Source organism: Sebastes fasciatus, chromosome 3 (genome assembly GCF_043250625.1).
Source record: "Sebastes fasciatus isolate fSebFas1 chromosome 3, fSebFas1.pri, whole genome shotgun sequence".
Lineage (NCBI taxonomy): Eukaryota > Metazoa > Chordata > Actinopteri > Perciformes > Sebastidae > Sebastes > Sebastes fasciatus.
This window is the reverse complement of record NC_133797.1, coordinates 29,135,183-29,154,982: the sequence shown is the minus strand read 5'-3', so window position 1 is coordinate 29,154,982 and position 19,800 is coordinate 29,135,183. Positions and strand designations below refer to the sequence as shown.

Sequence of the window (19,800 nt, the reverse complement as noted above, 5' to 3'; positions counted from 1 at the left end):
GATCATTCAAAGGAAGACAGACGACCACTGAAACAACTTCAATTTATTTTGCGAAGTAGTTACACAAACCCACCACAGGATGGCAGCCATACTGTGTGATTGACATTGACAGTGAATACACAGGGACTGCAGTAGTGAATTCCCCATCGCATGCGCCCCTGCCCTCCTGCATCATTACCACTGATTTCAATTTAAGGAAGACGAAGTGTCAAAATCTGTGACAGTAAAGGTTTTTGTTTTTTTTCTTTAAAGCAACAGCTTGCTTGGTAAAGCACAGCAACTGAGCAAAAAATACCCTGAATCATCGTATTCACAAACAAACAAACGCACACTGATGGCATAGACTGTAAACACATCAGCATTCAGAATGATCAGCTATGGTTGCACTCTATTATACAAGCCGATAGTGATTGCTAAACATGCAGCTGTATTGCAGATAAAATGATTACATAAGCAAAGCGGGGTCAATAGACAAGAGTCAGAAAATGTTGTGACTGTAAACAAAAACCAGCAGATCCAGAGACAGGAATAAGCAACCCAGCCTGAAATGTGAACTCTATTAGATCACTGTCACCCAGCCTAGCCCCAATCTAAGTACTGAGTATGCCCAGAAATACATCTTTGATGCCTGGATAACATAATGTTGTTGTTTTGGTTTGATTATCTCACTGCCGACGTGCTGGGAGTTCTGATGTGCATAGAGAAAGTACAGAATAAACGTTGCCAAACCCTCTGGTTAAAGTCATTTACGGTCTAACTGAAGATGTGTTTAAGCGTAACCGTACACCACATGGTCCAATCTTCGATAATGCCCAAGCCCTTTTTTATTCTAAACCTAATTCACCACCGAAGGATCCATTTTTTTTGCAGTCAACGATGAGACATTCACAAGGTTGTTGAAGGACACCAAGAATATGAGCAGCCGGATCGATTCAACAGTTAGAAAAACTCCCGGAGGCCACTGACCGACTGTGGGTGTGCTTTCGTGAACCAGTGTATGGCCAGAGCTGTAGAGATGGATGAACCGAGGGAGTACATTTGATATCCTGGCAAGCATTTCGACGATTCAGAGATAGTCTGGCCCATATACACCATTCACATACAGAGATGTGCATCGATACACATAACAGGCCTGTGGGTTTAAGTGTGCAATCTGGTTAGTTTTTCAATCTATTGGATCCCGATCTGTGATCTCTTCCCTGCCCCCTGCTGCCATGCATGCAGGGTGAAATCCCCCTTTACCTCCTGAGGTTAAAATGTAGGAGGGGGTGGGGGGGGGGTTCTACTAACAGCACAGTTTATCTCAGCAGGTAATCGTGTGTCACAGACATGGACACCATAGTCTCAGTGTCTCCTGTCCAGACCTGATATTTAATAGGTCAGAAGGAATGGGATGAATGTAACATTGATCACAGCAGTGACTCCAGCTGATGGTCGATTTCAGCCAAATATCTTACATAACTTTTCAGATCCTCTCAAGAACAGTGTCTGGGGGAGTGCAAAGGTGGATCAGGGGACATTTTCCAGCTTTTGGGCAACCATAAATCAGATAAGAAGACCAATCAAATGCCTGCATTTTCTAATTAATACATTACTGCAGCGATATTGCCGTGCAGGGAGAAAATGTTGCATCATCCATGACTCTGTCGGAGCCAGTGCTTGAAGTGAAACCTAGAAGTGAATGAGTTGAATTAGAATATGCTAGGTGAAAAGGGTACGTTTGTTTTTTTTTCCATTTGATTTAATGCCTTATTGTTATTTTTTCTTTATTATGACATTTCTACTAAAACTAAAAGTGGAAAAAAACAAGTGCCAGTACTCCCCTTATTCAGATGTTGGCGGTTGTGTTTCAGATGGTATCAGATTTTCTACAGTGAATAAAACATAGGCTGTTAGGAGAGAGATAATGCAATGCCACGCGCAAGCTTTGATGCTCGCAGAAGGCCTACAACCGTGTGAAAATGGCCAAGGCCGGGTTTAAGTGCAATCCATACGTCTACGTCATTGGTATAAGAAAAGCGTAATATGTGCGTAGCTAACAGAGAGAGATTCCCAGGGCGTCAAATACCGACGCTTTGTCACAGCCATCGGCGTGTGATACCGCCACACAAGCCACCCTTTAGCGCCATATGAGACGCACTGAACTTTCCATTAACTACAATGTAAACCCATCCGCAGCAACAGTAAACGCTCAGAGAATGTGTGCCGGGAGTGTGGTGACGTAGTTTAAAGACCGAAAAAAACACACATGGTGGCGGGAGGGGAGGTGGATGGGTCCAACAAACACATGGCTTTCATCCAGGAGACCGCTGTTTGTGTCCTGTGCATTAAGTTTCACTTTCACGTTTCAATCAGCCTTTCGTTCGTGTCCCGTGTTCACAACGTTCAGTTTCATTTTCACTTTAGAAACGTAGTAGTTTTAAGCCTAACCATGTCGTTTTTTCCTAAACCTATAGTGGCTTTGATGCCAAAACCTAAAGTGACGCCAAGGGGTGTGATAAAGCGGCAGTATATGATGAGTTGGGATGAGAACGTGTTGGCTCGGAGCATTCCGGCAGCTTGTGAGAAGTGTCGATGCATAACAAAAAGACACGGTACACTAAAGAGTAAAACCTAGAAGAACTGGTGTTGTGTTGAATACTGTTTCCCCGTCGATATGCGTTTCCCCCTACCAAAACCTGAACCAACCCTTATCCCTAATCCTAACCACCGAGAGGGGGCGCTATCATTTTAACAGGAGGGAAACAGAATTAAACATAACACCGGCTCCCTTCGAGCACTGGTTGGAGCAGAATTGGAGTCACTGAGGTAAACCGGGTTGGATCCTGTTGAAATCTGGTTCATAATGCTGCAGCAAAGTATAGGTACAAACGGCACCTCCAAAAAGCAATATCCGTTCAGCCTTTCATCAGGAAAGTAAAAAGAGCGGTCAGAGGGGACACATCAAGGTATATTCCATGCTTAAAGTTGCTCTATGACTGTCAATGGGCAATGGGAGAGAGGGATGGCTAAGGGTCTGGCACACACGATTGACAGCTTGTCAGTGTCCCCCAGCCAGGAACGCTCACACAACTGAGGCCTGCGGTGGTGGTGGTGGCGGCGGCGGCGGTGGCGGTGGCAGAGGATTTCTTGTCCTTTGTTATTATTTCTTCACACCTCTGTGGTTCTAAAGTTGGACGGAGACATTTTGAATGGGGCGTGACGTGAATACAGAAAGACATACACATTGCACAGACAGAAAAATGTAGGCACTCATATTCTCATAGCCCTCATGCACACACACACATTCACACACACATACGGACACGTTAATGTCTGATATGAACGTGTATAGAAAGCCACTGTCACTTAAAGACAATGAAAGACATAAGAACAAGAACACTGAAACGGTAAAGGTACAAATCCACCAAATGGATCATTTTGTGCTTTATAATACGGTGTGTTGTTTTGCATCAGATCAACAACCACTAAAATAGAAACTTCTCAGTACATAACATTCCCGCTCCAGTAACTACATACCACATTATGAGTCACTAGCGTGCACACACCTTTGGCGCCTTTCACTGAATGAATTTTGAGTACATTAATCTCAAATCTCTTCATTAGGTGTAAATTTGAATGACAGAATATGAGCGACTTCCACAATACAGTAAGGTCTAAAGCACAATTTTGTGAGTATTGTTTTGTTACGTCAACACTTTAATGAGGACATCGTCACAATTTGGTTCACCTTTTAAAAAAAAAAAAGTATTCAGATTACACCTTATTACCATCACTAATATTAGTATATACTAATACTTGGTGCAGTAATTATTGGCGTTATTTTCAACATTATTATTGCATTTTTTATCCTTTGCTCTTATTACTGCTTTACTTGGTCTCTGTTATCAACCATCTTCCAGTGAGACATATGTATGTGTGTGTGTTAGTGTGTGTGTGTGTGTGTGTGTTAGTATGCATGAATGTCTTGTGTAATTTAGTCCGGTTTGTCACCGCTCGGGGCTCCTTGCTGCGTGAGCGTATGCCAGTACTCCACTTTCTTCCCTTTGTTTTTGAGACAGTCGAACCAGTGTCTGAGTCTCTGTCCGCTTGCATTGATGCCCAGCTCCACTCCACCTGCACACAGAGAGGCAGAAACAGAGAAGAAGAATCAGGAGGTGATGGGGAATTGTTCTTGGAGGGTAATGAAAGGAGAAATTGGTAGGAATCTAGGAAAGGAACGAAAGAAAGAAAGTAGCACTCATCTTTTACTTAGTTAAAAGTACAAATATAACAATCTAAAATATACTCCATTAAAAGTAAAATGTCTACAGAAGAGTGTCCCTTGTGACTGATATATTATTGTATATTATACTATTTCATTACCAATACTAATGCATCAATGCACATGTAGGAGTTTACTGGGTAACACTTCATTTTACTGATCTGCAAATTTCATGGTAATTAGGTGATAATTAGCAAGTAACCTATTTGAAGTTTCTTTGGAATTACTGCCAAATTACCTCAATATTTACCTAAAAAGTTATCAAAATGACTTTGCCTGCCTGTCTTGACTTGGGACTTGACTCTGGACTTTTATTATTATTATTTTATATCTATTATAAACATTATTTAATAATTATATTCCGCTATTTCCCAATAAGCAGTAAAAAAATAGCTGGTAATATATTTAATACATTTCCAGGAAAAGAATACAAAGTTAATTGATGTGCTTTATTTCCATGTCTGCTGATAAATAGATAATAATTAGAAAATAACTTCTTTGAAATTTCTTAAAAAACTCCCTGAATCATGACATTAGCTACTAGGTTACATTTGTGTAGACAATAAGTCACACAATGGTGAGATTTGTGCCTGATCAGAAGTGTCTTCTATTAGTTTTGGTTTTCCACCTCAGTAGTTTAGCTAAGTGGTTCCCAACATAGGGGTCGGGTCCCTCCAAAGGGTCACAAGATAAATTTGAGGGATTGTTTTTTTTGGACTTTTGTCTTTTTCTCTAGTCGATGCTTTTATGTGAAATATCGGATAATTTTACCTTTTTGGGCCTCAAAAAGGGAGACAATTTAAATCTGCAATAACTGTTTTTTAGTCACTTGGGGGCAGCGGAAACAAGTTGTGAAAACAACACTGACATTGAACTGGTTGTTTACAGCAAGCAGGGGTTCTCAAACTTTTTGGGGCCAGGGACCCCTTACAGGGGAGAAACTTTTCCAAGGACCCCCTCATAATCATAACGCCGATTAATCATAACGCTTACTACCATTTGTACTCTTAGATGCCATTGGAGCTATTTGTATTTTAAAACTTTTCAACCTAAACACTTCAGACCTGTTTCATAGTGATAAACAAACACATTTCAATTTGAATCATGTTAAGATAAGATGAGATAATCCTCTATTAGTGCCACTTTAATACCATTTATTTACCTTTAAACAGAGGGTGATTTCATTCAAATTGCATTTGGACTCAACTTGACAGCATTTATAGCCTACATTTCAAGTAACTGATCTTAAAAGCCTTCAGAACATGAACAGTATAGCAAGAGTGACATAGTCCTAACAAATCCAGATATTTAAACTTACCAGTCTAAAGCTGACTTTCAGTAAGTGCTTTAATGTTAAAGCAACAAACTTATTGCTGTGTGTCACAATCATATCAGAGCTTCTATTGGCCCAAAGCTAACGTCGGTGGGAGTAATGGACACAATATTCTTGTTTTATTGGCACAAATGGTCCCAATCTGTAGATATGTACTTTTTAATGATAAAGCACAGTTTTATAATTTATAGCAAATTATTTCATGGACCCAAATTTGAGAATCACTGGTTTACACATCGAACAGTTTCATTTATTTGGAGTTGTGTTTCTGGGTACCTGATTAATGTAAGTCCAATATTCACTATCTTATTGGTTCCCAAACTTTTTCTCGTCAAGGACCCCTATACTGACACAAATTAGACCAAGGACCCCCATCTGATACGATTTTTCTATGTTTTATTACAGAAATGTATGAAACCCATGACCAAAATAGTCATAGATTTTGTTCGCCTTTTTCCCATAGACTTACATTGGGAAAGAGACATCTGTAACTCAGCAGATATTGTTTTTTTAGGTGAATCAACTTCCCAGTATGAACACTTGAATATCCCTTATTTAAATCATTAGGTCCTAAAAGTTGTAAAATGCACTAATAGTCGAATCCAGAGTTATTTCCCTTCCTCCGTTCATGTGAATGAGAGCCAGACCAAGGCTGGAGCGAGGGCTGAGTTAAAGAAAACGCTACTGCGCCTGCTCTATGGGCCCAATGGATGCGGAAGATTGGCGGATGATCGGGGTACTTTATCACTCAGCAGTCGAGCCATTTTGCCTTCATGCACCACTGAGCAACTCTAGGAATGAACAGGAGCCCGCCACAAACGCTGTATCCAGTTCTCTTCATACATCCATGGGAGAGACTGACAGATATTTTGTTTTCTTACTAAAATCTAATATTCAATCATGTAACTGAGCTTTGGCAACATTCATGCCAATAAAGATTAATATCATTTGACTGGCAGGCAGACATGGGAGCAAAGAAGGAAGCAAACAGACATTCGAGACAAATTCCTCCAGTCAGAGAGAAAGAGAAATACACCGCTAGCTGGGGAATTACAAGACAGAGAGATTTAGATAGCGAAAGATTTATTGAAAGAGCATGGGGGGAATAAATAAGCAGAGAAGCAGGAAATGACTCAGGTGAAAGTGAATGGAGGTGACGGAGGCGTTGGTGGAGGGGCAGATTGTATGACAGAGAGATGCAGGCAGTTGTCACACCGAGGTTATTGCAGAGCCATTCCCTTGGCTGTGATTGCACAGTTAATGGAGCGTGAAGTTTTAAACACGGTATTTTGGCAATGCTGCCTTCTAACAGCGCCTTGGAAAATGACAGCCGCGGGCGTACAAGGCTCGATTGTTGATCAGCAACTCATCTGAGCTCGGCATTGAACGCTGCCTGAGATGCTGCCTCTGGGAGGAGAGGAGCAAGGGTTTCCCGTCCTGCATCCTCATTCCCTTTCCTTTCACACACACAGACTCACACGACTCAGAGTGCAGGTCAAAACCTGTTGACAGAGTTTCGATAGGATAGTCGCACACAGCACTTGGTCACCTCCACACAACACTCCCACCACCTCCGAACAGAGATCGATGGCGTGTTCTCTGAGCCTGCGAGTTGCGAGTGAAAAATGGTCAGCCGTCCTGGCATGCATTAGGGGACAGAAGAGGGATGAGGAACCAGAGCCGGAGGAGATGACACAGGCGAGGGCGGGGCTGACACTCGGGGCTGGCGAGCAGGTGTGCAGCAACACTCGCACAGGTTCGACCCTGTTCTCTGTATGCTTATTTTTACCCATAACAACAGCTGCACATCTGGCTCTTTCAACCCAAACAGCAGATACACAAGAACGTGTGGTGAACTAAATATCTAGCAGAACTGCAGACCTGAATGCGTATCATCGTTTAATTTTAGTAACTTTCCAAAACCCGACAGTCCAACAAGTATCCCCGCCTCACCTAGCGGTTGGCCAGGTGTGAAGAGGTGACGAAGTATACAGGATTCTAACTTTTCACTCTCTTTTAAGTTTTCACACACAACTACTTGTGTTACTTTTTGCGTGCCTTTGAAGAGAGAATGTCTGAATGTGTGCACCATCATCCACATTTGCGCGAATCATTGCGTCTCGCCCCTCTCTCTTCAAGCGTGGCCATTCTCTAAATGTACAAACACTTTTGCCTTTTTGTGCGGATGACACTTCATGAGAACCAGATTGTTTGAAGCATATAAAACCCTTAAAACTTAACACTTAGCTGCCTGAAGACTTGAGACTTGAAAGCAAAAAGTCTCATCCAACAATCAAAAATGAAAAAGCAACAGGTACAGCTAGCATAGCCACATACCTTGACATTTTAATTATTAAGCATTGAAAGGACTTGGTCTCAGCCATGTGCATTAAAACAGCTTTTAATGCAAACTGTTAAAATGAGGTGTCATTTTAATGATGAGCATCGACAGATCTGAAAGATTTGCAACTTACATATTCAGACTTCAATTGAAACTTGATTTGACAACTTTTTCTCTTCCGATACTGAATCCAATTTCAATTCAGCTTGTCTTCGAGTACCAAGTCGTTACCAGGTTCACATTTGTATACAGTACCTTACTGCATGAAACATTTTACGTGAGGTAACATGAGGCCAGCTGTGACACTAAAAGCTGAGTCAGTGGCCATCTGTGATTAAAATTAATGTACTTAATATACAGCTGAATTGCTAAATTTGATAAAGACTTTGATGTTTAAACTGGGTTTAATGTGGATCAGTCATGGTCAATACCCATAGACCATATTTAAGAAGTGGATGTAGTCACTGTGATGTCACCCATTGGTTTGTGGACCACAGTGTTGAAGCCTCGAGTTCTGCATTTTGGCCGTCGCCGTCTTGTTTTTTTGCAACCAGAAGTGACACAAGAGGGTGGAGCTAAGTACAACTAACCGCTGAATAAGGCATTTTCAGGCAACCAAAAAGGTTATAATTGATTTTCATGAACTGAAAACACATTGTGAAAGGGTTAAAGTTGAAAGATGAAAACCCAGACAACTCCCAGACCAGACAACAACGTGGTAGCGACCTGTCAATCACAAAGAAGCCACGCCCCCTAAAGCATCCCCTGCTTTATGGTCTATTTGACTCTAAATGGGACCATAATTTACTAAATGAACATCATGCTATAATGAAGAAGACTTGAAACTAGCGATTGAGACCATAAACTCATGTTTAAAATGTTTACTGAGGTAATAAATCAAGTGAGAAGTAGGGCCATTTTCTGATAGACTTCTATACAAGGCACTTCAGCATTGGCTTCACTCATCTGCGTATTGGCAGCGATGCTGATCTGGGTTATCGAAACGACTCCCCACAACTTGAGACTTGATTTAAAGTTGTCTGAACTGACTTGAGACTTGACTTGCACCAAACGACTTAAAGACAGTTTGGTATCTATAGTGTCTCTTTAGTTTCTTTAACAGTTGTATCATGTTTTCTATGAGTTTTACAAGATGACATGGGCAGTGTAAATGTACAACACAACACAGCTCACTCAAAATCAGAGGTGTTGGTTTGATTCGTGGTCAAGATGAAATTTCCCATCTCTCCTTGTGTATTGATCGCTCCCACAAGTCATCCACTTGATTTATTGCCGGTGTTTTCTTGTGTACTTTTGCCCTCGCATTTATTCTCTCATTGTTCAGGTTTCTCCTCCATGTATCTCTGAAATCTCACCTTTTCTCACCGTGACATCCTCTGTATCTCCAGATAAGCCTGTTAGCCCGCTTGTTATTGCTCTCACTCTTATACAAGTGCACTGGGATTATGTTCACTCTGCCTCTTTATCAACTCGTTTCCTCCATTCTTCTTTTTCTCTGTCATTTTTCTCCCAGCCCTGATTAACATAACTGGTAGGCTGATGTGTCTATACCTATAATGATAATGGTCAGGGGAATGGTCGTTATCTGAGGCTGTACGTTAGAATGATGGCCTTTTCTCCCGGCAGGGTTAATAACTCACTGGGCTTATCTAAACACTGGTTGTCTCCCACCAACCCACACACCCACGACCTCACACTTAAGTGCACACACACACACATTGGACCGAGTAAAACACTTTGATCTGAAGGCCTTCAAGCTCACAGGGTGGTAATCCATTCTCACTGTGCCTCCCCACTAGTTCCCCATCACTCCCTAAGCTCCCATGTGCTCCATTGCCATGATATACACATCAGGCCATGCCAAAGCTGTTAAGCAGCCTGACGAAGCAGCAGCAGCAGCAATCTGATGTGCCAAACCCACGAAGGATGGGGCCCCTTTTTTGATTTCTAAAGCATTTCCTTTTCCACTCAAACTCTCCTTTGCTTGCGCAAATCGTTCTCCTCAAGCCTCATAATTACCCATCATCTCTATGCATTTCTTTTTTTTTACTCCTCTCTCCGCCCACGCTCGGCCCGGTTTTTATGTTTTCTGCAATTGCGCCGCTTTCATTCCAACAGTCTTGTGCAGACATCTACTTTGCTGCTGCAGCTCCTCCCCTCCACTCCTCAGTTTTTTTTTCTCAGCCTACCTATGAAGTCGTTGCTCATTCCCAAGTCGTAGTCCCACACAGAGATCTCCAGGGTTTTCTTCGCCAGCTGGTCCGGGGCAACTTCATATGAAAACTCCTGTGCAGGTGGTGCACACAAGAGCAAATCTATATCAATGATTCATTAGCATGAGAGTTGAAAGGAACTGTAATTTAGTGCATTATCAGTAGAGACATGCAGATTGACGCTGAGAACACATTCAAGGAAGAAATGTTAGATTTGCTTGATTGCCATGCTCATCCAAACCTGAGATACACTACAGAACATCATCTTGAGCTCAGTATAGGAAAGCAAAGAAGTTGCCAGGTGTATTGTGGTTATTTATAAAGCAGGAGACAAGTCCTACCTCATTGAATTCGGGGTTGAGAGTCTTTTTCTTCACTGTAGTCTTGTTCTTGGACTTTTTCCCCATATCTGGCTGCAACATGCTGAGAAAGAGAGAAAAAAAGTGAGCAAAAGCTTAAGAGGATATACATTCATGGTGAACTTGCACAGTCTTCAGGTCATGTCCAACCTCAGGATGACACATTGCTTGAAATAAAGGGAATAGTTTGACATTTTGTGAAATACACTGATTTTCTTTCTGGCTAAGAGTTACGTAGATGAAAGGACTGTCAAAATATAGATATAGTTAGAGGTGCTCTTTGGCGAGAGATCCTCAAACGCATTTTACTTTTTAAAGAGGACCTCATTTTGTACTTTTTCCCTTTCCGTATATATTTTTTTGTGAATGTAAAAGGTCTGCAAAGTTACAAAGCCCACGCCAAAGGGAGTTACTCTCCCCCACAGAAACACTGCTCCTGAACTGCCTGAAACGCCTCGGTTGAAGTCCTGCCTTTTCTTCCGTAACGTGGTGATGTCACCAAGTAACATATTTGCATAATACCTGCCTAGCACTTTGTTTGGCACGCCCTCAAGCAAAACTAGTTAGAGAGGAGCTGGAGCAGAGTCCAAAAAGTTTGGTTGAGTTTGGTATGAGAAAAATAAAGCCTGAATGTTCTAGTAGAAACCCAAAATACAAATATGAACCTTAAAATAAGCATAATAGGTAGGTTTAAACTAGGCCAGAACAATCATTATCGATGAGATCAAATTAATTAATCCGGTATTTTTTAACCTTTTGCTCTGTTGCGACAGTGAACTTTGCTGAATGGCAGAAACAAAGGGAGACAGAAAATTTGCAAAATCTCTTTCTGAGATAATATGTGACCCAGAAGTATTTTGAACAAAGACGGGGACAGTGAGAGAGTGAGAGAGAAACTGAGAGAGACAGTAGACCACAGCAAGATCGTAATCATGCCGATGTCGGAGGACTGCTCGCTCCAGCAAAGACGCAACAGAAGGATCGCTAAAGGGCAATGGGAGTCATCATCAGCATAAATTCCAAGTCAAGGTGTTCAGGGGGGTGGGGGGGGAGATATCTCACTCTTCCAGACTCCCCCCCGCTAGTGACGAATCCTGGCCTGACAGCTGATGCATGGGATGGGCTTGGGGTTGTCACTGCAGAGCCGGAATTAGAGCGAGTGAAGAATAGAGGGATGGAGGTGGGGAGGAACAGGAGGAGGAGGAACTGATAAATGGTGGCACAAAGACTTGACACTTTACGTTGTCAGTGATGAAAATGCCATTTTTCTTCAAGATACGAAACGATTGGGCTAAAGTTGTAGTTAAAAAGTGACAATTGTGAATTCAGTCCTGCTACTTGTTGTTGTTGACAACTAAAAGATGCAAATGCAACGATTAATAGATTAGTTGTCAACTATTAAATTAATCTGCAACTATTTTGATAATTGAGTAATTTCTTAAAGAAAAAAAAAAGTCAAAAATCTGATTCCAGCTTTTTAAATGTGAATATTTTCTGTTTTCTTTACTCCTTTGTGACAGTAAACTGAATATCTTTGAGTTGTGGACAAAGCAAGACATTTGAAGACGTCATCTCGGGCTTTGGGAAACACTGATAGACATTTTTCACCATTTTCAGACATTTTATAAACCAAATAACTAATTGAGAAAATAATCAACAGATTAATCAACAATGAAAATAATCATAAGTTGCAGCCCTATATGTACGGAATAATGTACAGCGAGCCGGTCATTGTTGTGAAATAAACCCCAACAGGTCTGCATCGCCCTAAAGTGTTTCATTTCACAACAATGACACGCTAGCTGTACATTATTACACTTATTACACGGCTACTTACTTAAAAAGTCAATAAATTGACACAAAAATGGTTGCCAGAGTCCGACATCACAACTGTGCCCATAGCAACGGTCTGTTATACATAGCAACGGTCTATTATAAAGAAACAACAGACCGTAGAACGCCGTGATTGACCAATCAGAATCTAGCATTCAACAACGCTGTGTAATAAAACGTATCAACATATTCTTGGATCTGTCTTAACCAGGATTGACCAAAGGAGCCTCAATATCAGAGTTAATCCAGATGTTCACAGCAACCGGCCAAGGGTTTGCAAGATAAATCTGAGGGATCACATGATGGTTACAGTACATCTATAACAAACAATAACATAGACTTTTTTTCTGATACAATCTGAGATGGAGAAGCCATTCTTTGGTTGAACTGCTCACCTCTCATGTCTACATAACTAACCAAATAACCTGTGAAGGGAGATCACCAGCAGACATCGCTGTATTACTCACAGTGAATTTGTTAAAATATTCAAATATGATGATCCTGCGGGTGGGTGGGAGGGAAACAGGAGCTGAATCGGTATATAGGTGGGAAGTGTCTAGTTTTGTCAGCTGGTGCAGCTACAGTAGACTTAAAGTGGCAGTAGGCAGTATATTTCTGGCATCACTGGGCACAATTTCCATAATAACCTTTCAGCATATTGTAATTCAAGTGTTCTGAGAGATAACTAGACTTCTGCTCCTCCTCATGGCTCTGTTTTCAGGCTTTAAAAATCTAGCCCATGACGGGAAACATTGACCAATCACAGGTCATTTCATTGAGAGAGCATTCCTATTGGCTGTGCTCAGGTTATGTGACCGAAACTTGGCGTTCCTTCACCAGATTTCACAATGCCGGCCGCGTCACAAACTTTCTCATTTTACAGCTAAACAGTACACTACAAGATGATTCTGAAAACATTTGAGGCGAGAAATAGGCATTACAGTAACAGAATATTGATTCATATTTGATCAGTGCTGCCTAGTTTGACCATTTGAGATCAGCTCTTACTGCTTGTTTTCCTCCGGTCTGTGAAATCTTGCAGATACCATTAGGAGCACCGGAAGACACCGGAGGACACAGAGGCACATGATTTTTTCAGGTTACCTGTTTCCTGTACTACTGTTACGATATAGCGACCGTTTTATAATTTATTTTTTTTAAATCATATTTGCTCCAATCAGCCTACTTCAGCTTTAACACTGTGGAAAAATAAGGACACTGGCTATCTGGGGCGAATAAACACAAACGGTTCAGTGGCTAAATTTGAGAGAATTACATGATAATTTGCATGAAACCTTTCTGTCTGCTCACATCTTTAAAGGTTATTCTCTCCTCTCTGGTGAAATGCCCTCTGGAAGGACATACACAGCAGATAACTTCAGAAATAATTTTGTACATACTACTAATAAACCTACTGTATACCTGTTATACTCCCAATTATATTGTTGTTCAGTTGATGACATGTTACCAAACGGCTTCTTGTTACCAGTCACAGGCTCTGTTAGGTGTTTATTGTATATTAAAAAGGTCATTTTCTCCATAAGCTAATCAGCATTAAAATACCTGGAGCTTATACAAAGGTCTGACCGTCTTCACAAGAAAAGAAATGGGAAGAAAAGGAGAAATCCTTGGAGAGAGGCGTCCAAACAAAGCGTTTATTTGACCGGCAGCATGTGAGAGGGTGAGGTGAGGGCTCGGGGGACGTCTCAGACTGAGCTGTGCCAAATCACATTTTACATGCGGCTCCAAGGCCGTTCAGACTGGGGATTTCCAATTTCCAGAATAACAAAACATCATTTGACAGCGGCATTCATAATAATGATAGCATAAATAAAAAATATTCTGTACAGCAGCAACCAAATATGGCCAAATTACCGTAGAAAATTCAATGTGAAGAATAATTCATAACATGGAAGGCTGGCCCATAGAGATAGGGGGGGATTATCCTCCCAGTTATTGTTGGCCGTTTCTTAAAAAACTAGGTCGTTCACAGCAAAATACAGTAAAGTCACACTTTTCTGTGCTATACACTTTCACTATTTCAGCCACACATGTGAAAAACCTCCACTGACTGATAAGGTTAACAGAGATTGACAGGTGCATGCTCTTCTGTTTTTCTCATAGAGAGCAGTATGGACAAGTAAGGAATACTCTTGTTAAGAATGACATATAAGGGGGTGGACAAAATAACAGGAACATCCAGAAATACTCAAATCTAACACAGCTTCAAAACATCTGCCACAGTCTCTACAAAACCTCGAGCTTAGCAGATTTACAAGGGTACTATATTTGCAGAGCATACCGAATGTGTGAGATATGTAATGATGGTGTTGATGATTGTGTTGTCACCTCCTGTAACTCTCCTGTCTTCATGATGCCAGCCTACTTTACATATAGCCATTAGCTCACATTATACTACATGCTGTTCATTTTAGCCAAGTCTTCTAACACATTTTTTTTCTAGATGTTGTTTGTATTCATGAGGATTTTATAATTTAAAGCTTTGATTTATTTTTTATTTTTTTAAAGTCAGTATTTCAGTAATACAATGCTCACATATGTTCAGAGTGACGGAGTTATTAGTCACTGTAAGTATTACTTCTGTCTGTACTGGCCGTGAAGCGTGACTACACTGTAAAAGATGGGGGACAAAATTCACAGTCCTTGTTCTGTGCAGAGATTCTTGCTAATATGAGGCTTCAGCAGGAGACACTACAGGCAGCCTAAAAAAAATGAACAGATATCACCATGACACGTCCCCAGTTGATTACGTACATTAAGACAATTATTTTTTGTATTACAAGTTTCCTGAAAAATAATGTTTCAATATGCAAATGAGGCATTATGTAATGCCAACTTGGTGAATTTAGAAGAAATCTACAGACACAAATATACAAAGTGTAAAATAAATACCTAAATGTGTATTTTGGATGTTTTCTTTCCACTATAGTCTGAAAGAAGACATGTTATGGAAGCAAAACTCATTCTTCATGGTTGACCAGTTTTATTGCCCGTAGTGTCTCGCCTTAAACAAATCAGTTAGTATCTTCCAATATCAGTCCTTTTAGTACGAAATTCCCTCATTATATAACTATATCCTTCATTGCAGCGGTTTTCTTGCTGAATTTCACACTAAATAGTCTATAACTTTGGAAGACTTGATTTGGCTAACTCAAAGCTTTGTGTCAGATTCTGAATGCCTTTGAACGAGCACTGTGGATTTTGTCGCCCATGTCTTAAGTTAAGTTTGTTCATATTTCAACACGATGCTGCGGACTTGCACACGGACAGTGAACATGCACCTTCTATACATAAGGCAATTAAGGGTTTGCGGATGTGTTCCACACATGCACACTATAAAGAAGATGCCGACCTCACGATTGTTTGTTGTATTTGGCTGAACAAAAAGAAACAGTCAAAAAAAGAATATGGTGCGGATCTGTTTAACGAGAACGAGTATTTAACGAGGTGAAATACTGTACATGCAGAGCACGAAACAAGCGTCCAGTTTGCTATTAACGTCACACAAACCCTGGTGGCCATGTGGATGTGGCAAGCATGAACTGGGGTTTACATTGGAGACATAAGAAGGATCCTCTTTGCGGCCAGTGTATGCAGGAGGAATGATTACAGTGACCAACTAGAAAAGTGCACTCAGTAAAGTGCAGATCTCTGCCAGGAGTGTCTGCAACGACCACTGCTGTAGTGTTTGATTGAAAGAATCCAAACCACAATTGTCTAACCCCATCTAGATTGCAAGCATATGTTTTTCCCTCCCACGCATGCATGAATGAATATATTAATCTACATTTTGCAACAAATGGCAGAGCAGAGTGTGACATCTTTGGCTCTGTCCAGAGACTGGTTTGTAATCTTACTCCATTTCTTCTTACTTCACTTTTGCCCAGCAGCTGGGAAGCAAGACACGGGAGCTTCTTGGGTATTGAGGAGTGTTTCTGCAGTGTTCATTCATCGGCAAACTGTAACCTACATTGGAAATTTACTGCCACTAAACAATTTCACTGCTATCTTTTCCCTTTGCTCCGATCGCCAACACCTGTCTGCCCTGAGCTCAACCACCGTCTCTCTCTCGCTCAACCACACACTCGCTACGCACACACACTACGCACTGCCCTATAGACCATGACCATATGCATCAGTGTTGATGGAAAAATAGATAAGGAATACTAATGGGCGTGCAAATCTGGACAGGAACTCCTAATCCCTAACAGAAACAAGAGTCCAAACTGAAGCAGTTGTTGATCACATGCGGCTCCTTCCGGCGGGTTAAGAGGAGTGAGGAGTCAGCAGTCAATGACGGTATAAAACAGTAAATACAATTGTTTTTTTCAAAAATTGTGTATCACCTAGGGCTGCACGATTATGGCCAAAACGATAATCACTATTATTTTGATCCATATTGATATCACGATTATTTATTACGATTATTCATTGATTTTAGCGACAACATATTTTATTGCACTTTCACATTAAAACAAACAGAGCAATGTTTTCACTTCCATGCTGTGCTACATCCGTGTTAATGTACAAAATTAGGGCTGCACGATGTTGGAAAAAACTGACCTTTTCTGCTATATATACAGTATTGCAATATGAGAAAATACACCCTACCCCTTTGTTAGCTACATTTTAAAGTGAAATGCTTCAATCTGGTGCACTTCGAGAGCAAAATTAGCAACAATAAGAGCTAGATAAACAATTTGATGCTCTTAATTTAATCACATTGGCTGTATAGATAATATCTATACCCAAAAGTGAAACCAAAATATCTCGATCACCGGCTGGTAGCTAGCTGTTAGTTTAGGAAGCGCTTGATTTGATATGCAGCAGAGTTTTCTATGAGCAGAACATGCTTTTTTTAAACGTCAATATCGCAGGCGATCATGTTCATTTAATTGTGGGAAGCCAAAATTGTGATCACGCTTAATATATGATTAATTGTGCAGCCCTAGTATCACTGCAACCACGAAAGGTCCTTGAGCATATAGTCATAAATGACCATATAACATATTAGACTGATGGGTCCAGTAGTATGCAAGATTAGCCATGGAAAGACAGACACATACACACTTTCACACACGACTGAACACATAATCTCCTCCCAGGGTTACGCTCGGCAGAGATAGTAACCCTTTCAATGGGCATGAGAGTATTGTAATATGCAAAACTTGAAAAAAGTGGAAGTATTTTGTCTTTTTGTTTGTTTAAACTTGGTATGGAAGGCCGACTGTAAAGGGCTTTGGCTTCTTGACCTCGTCTGTCCTTTACTTTATTTTTTTCATTTGCTTTTATTCTGTATTCTATGTGCAAATGAAATGAAATTAAATCAAGGTCATGTAACAGTACAGGGTTGAACACAAGCTGAAATACTAAAAATTGTACATCATATTTGGTGAGTACCATTACAACATCCGCCCCCGTACAATTAAATGTTTTCATCTCTCGTCTGTCTTTGCCCTTTATGTCATTGGACCCTCATAACTTAATCACATGACAATTTGATGACTGCCAGGGTCACGACGAGCATTTGTTACCTAAAACCATTCTGACAGTAGTTTAGTTGAGGGAGGGACAAGCAGAAGAGCGAGAGCATCCCATGTGAATGAGAGAAAGAAACAACAAAAATATAGAAGTGACAGGGAGAGATGAGGGAGATGGAAAAAACAGGAAACAAAGTTATGACACCGAGACGCAAAAACAAAAAAAATGTGATAGATAAATGACAATTTGGAAAGAGGAGCTAAATATAATGCCTGCTGCAGAGAGGAGTCATGATTTTCACTTTCACACAAGCGTTCAGAGGGAAAGAGAGAAAGAGAGAACACAACTGTGAAGCTTGGCAGTGTGCTTGGTCAGCAGGAAATATCTGACATGTTTTGCACTTTTTTTCTGCTTTCACATGTCTTTTTCTGACAGAATAATTTATTCTTTTAACATTTCGGGTAATGTGTGAGGAGCAGGGGGAGAGGAGGAGTGTGGCTCCTCCGGAAGGATGTAAACTCATTTAGTTTTCAAATGCTAATTTGTCCTTTTAAATGGAAGACAAATTAGTTCTGAGATAATTCTGACCTTGTGTCGCTTGAATGGCTTTTAAAGGCTGATTGAGAGAAAAGACCAAATGGAAAAGCCCTCTGGACAAATGCACGGACACACACAGCATGGATAAAGACAGACTGGCATCAAGATCAGTTTACAGATTCCTCGAGAGGATTGCTGGTGTTACAGCTGCAGGACATCAACGCTCTGACAGTGAAGTACACCAGAAAGCTATCATAGCAAATTAATTCCTTACTCCTGTGTCGAGTTAATTGCTCAGTGTACTCCAGAGACGTAATTCACCTTTGCCAGCAATACATTCACCCCCTACTTTTATGTTAACTTCACTAAAACTTCAGAGCATTAATTATATTGGGTGGAAATCACAAAAGGATGCATTAAAAGAGCAGCACATACTCTGCAGACCAACCAGTGAACTGTGGCAAACTAGGCTCTCTGTGATGTAAACAGAATCCCTGTTACAAAAGAGAACAAAAGCAAACATTGGCAGACAGGCAAATGAAAAATCCAAACAACTTGAGTGCCAGAAATACGAATCAGATCAGAGCAGTGGTTTAAAAAATTAAGCAAACTAAAAGAGTCTCCACAAAAAGAAACATCAGGTGAACGGATGCCAAACACAGAAGAGGGAGACACAACAAAAAGGAATAAAATATGCAACCCAGTGGGTGAGGAGAGAAGAGGAAGAGCTGGCGACTCTGGGTGCATATGCAATTTTTTGATGTACTCAAAAACATTGTGCATCAAAGTAGACTTATAAAGCACGAGGCGTCACTTTTGGAGTAGAAGAACAAATCGATACCTCAAAGAGAAAGAAGGAAAATATCCATGTGTGTGTTTGTCTGAGAGATTTCTTTTCTACAAGACGTGAGCGTCCTCTGTGTTTTTTGTTTCTCTCATCTCTCTACAGAAAACTTCACACAACCTTCAAAATCTCCATACTGTGGGTGAGCATCAAAATAAAGTTTTGCAACCGAATGAAAACACCACTGGATAGCAATGTTTTTCAATACAGAAATTGTAATTGTCTCATTCAGACCAAACTTCTCTCCCATTTCTATCTACAACAAGTCCTCTAAATTAAAGGAGCTAAATACAGGATTGCAAGCATTTCTATTGCCTCTCAACATCTCTCAACATGGTGACAACTGGCAGTGAAAAGACCTTACAGTGCAAACAATGGCGAAAGTGCTGACAGAGATAACAGTGTTAACCTGGGTGGAACCAGAGGGTGGGCGTTATCAGCTGTAACCGCCGTGTGAGAGCAGTGCAGAGCGGCGGCTGTGAGCTATAGCCAGTGGGACACGCTCACCTGCAGGAACATGCACTAAAAGGCACGGGCAGCCAGCAGGCGATGT

General features: G+C 40.9%; 1 protein-coding gene across 3 annotated transcripts in view; it reads right to left on the bottom strand.

Moving 5' to 3' along the window:
• Positions 1 to 230: 230 nt before the first annotated feature.
• The window catches only part of doc2g (double C2-like domains, gamma), an 81,944-nt gene continuing 62,374 nt past the window's right edge, over positions 231 to 19,800 (bottom strand). For all 3 annotated transcript variants that reach the window (XM_074630033.1, XM_074630034.1, XM_074630032.1), the window contains exons 9-11: positions 10,514 to 10,595; positions 10,149 to 10,245; positions 231 to 4,116 (exon numbers count right to left, since the gene is read on the bottom strand). In XM_074630033.1, coding sequence (XP_074486134.1) covers positions 3,977 to 4,116; positions 10,149 to 10,245; positions 10,514 to 10,595 — 319 coding nt within the window. In that variant the 3' untranslated portion in view covers positions 231 to 3,976. The remainder of the gene's footprint in view (positions 4,117 to 10,148; positions 10,246 to 10,513; positions 10,596 to 19,800) is intronic.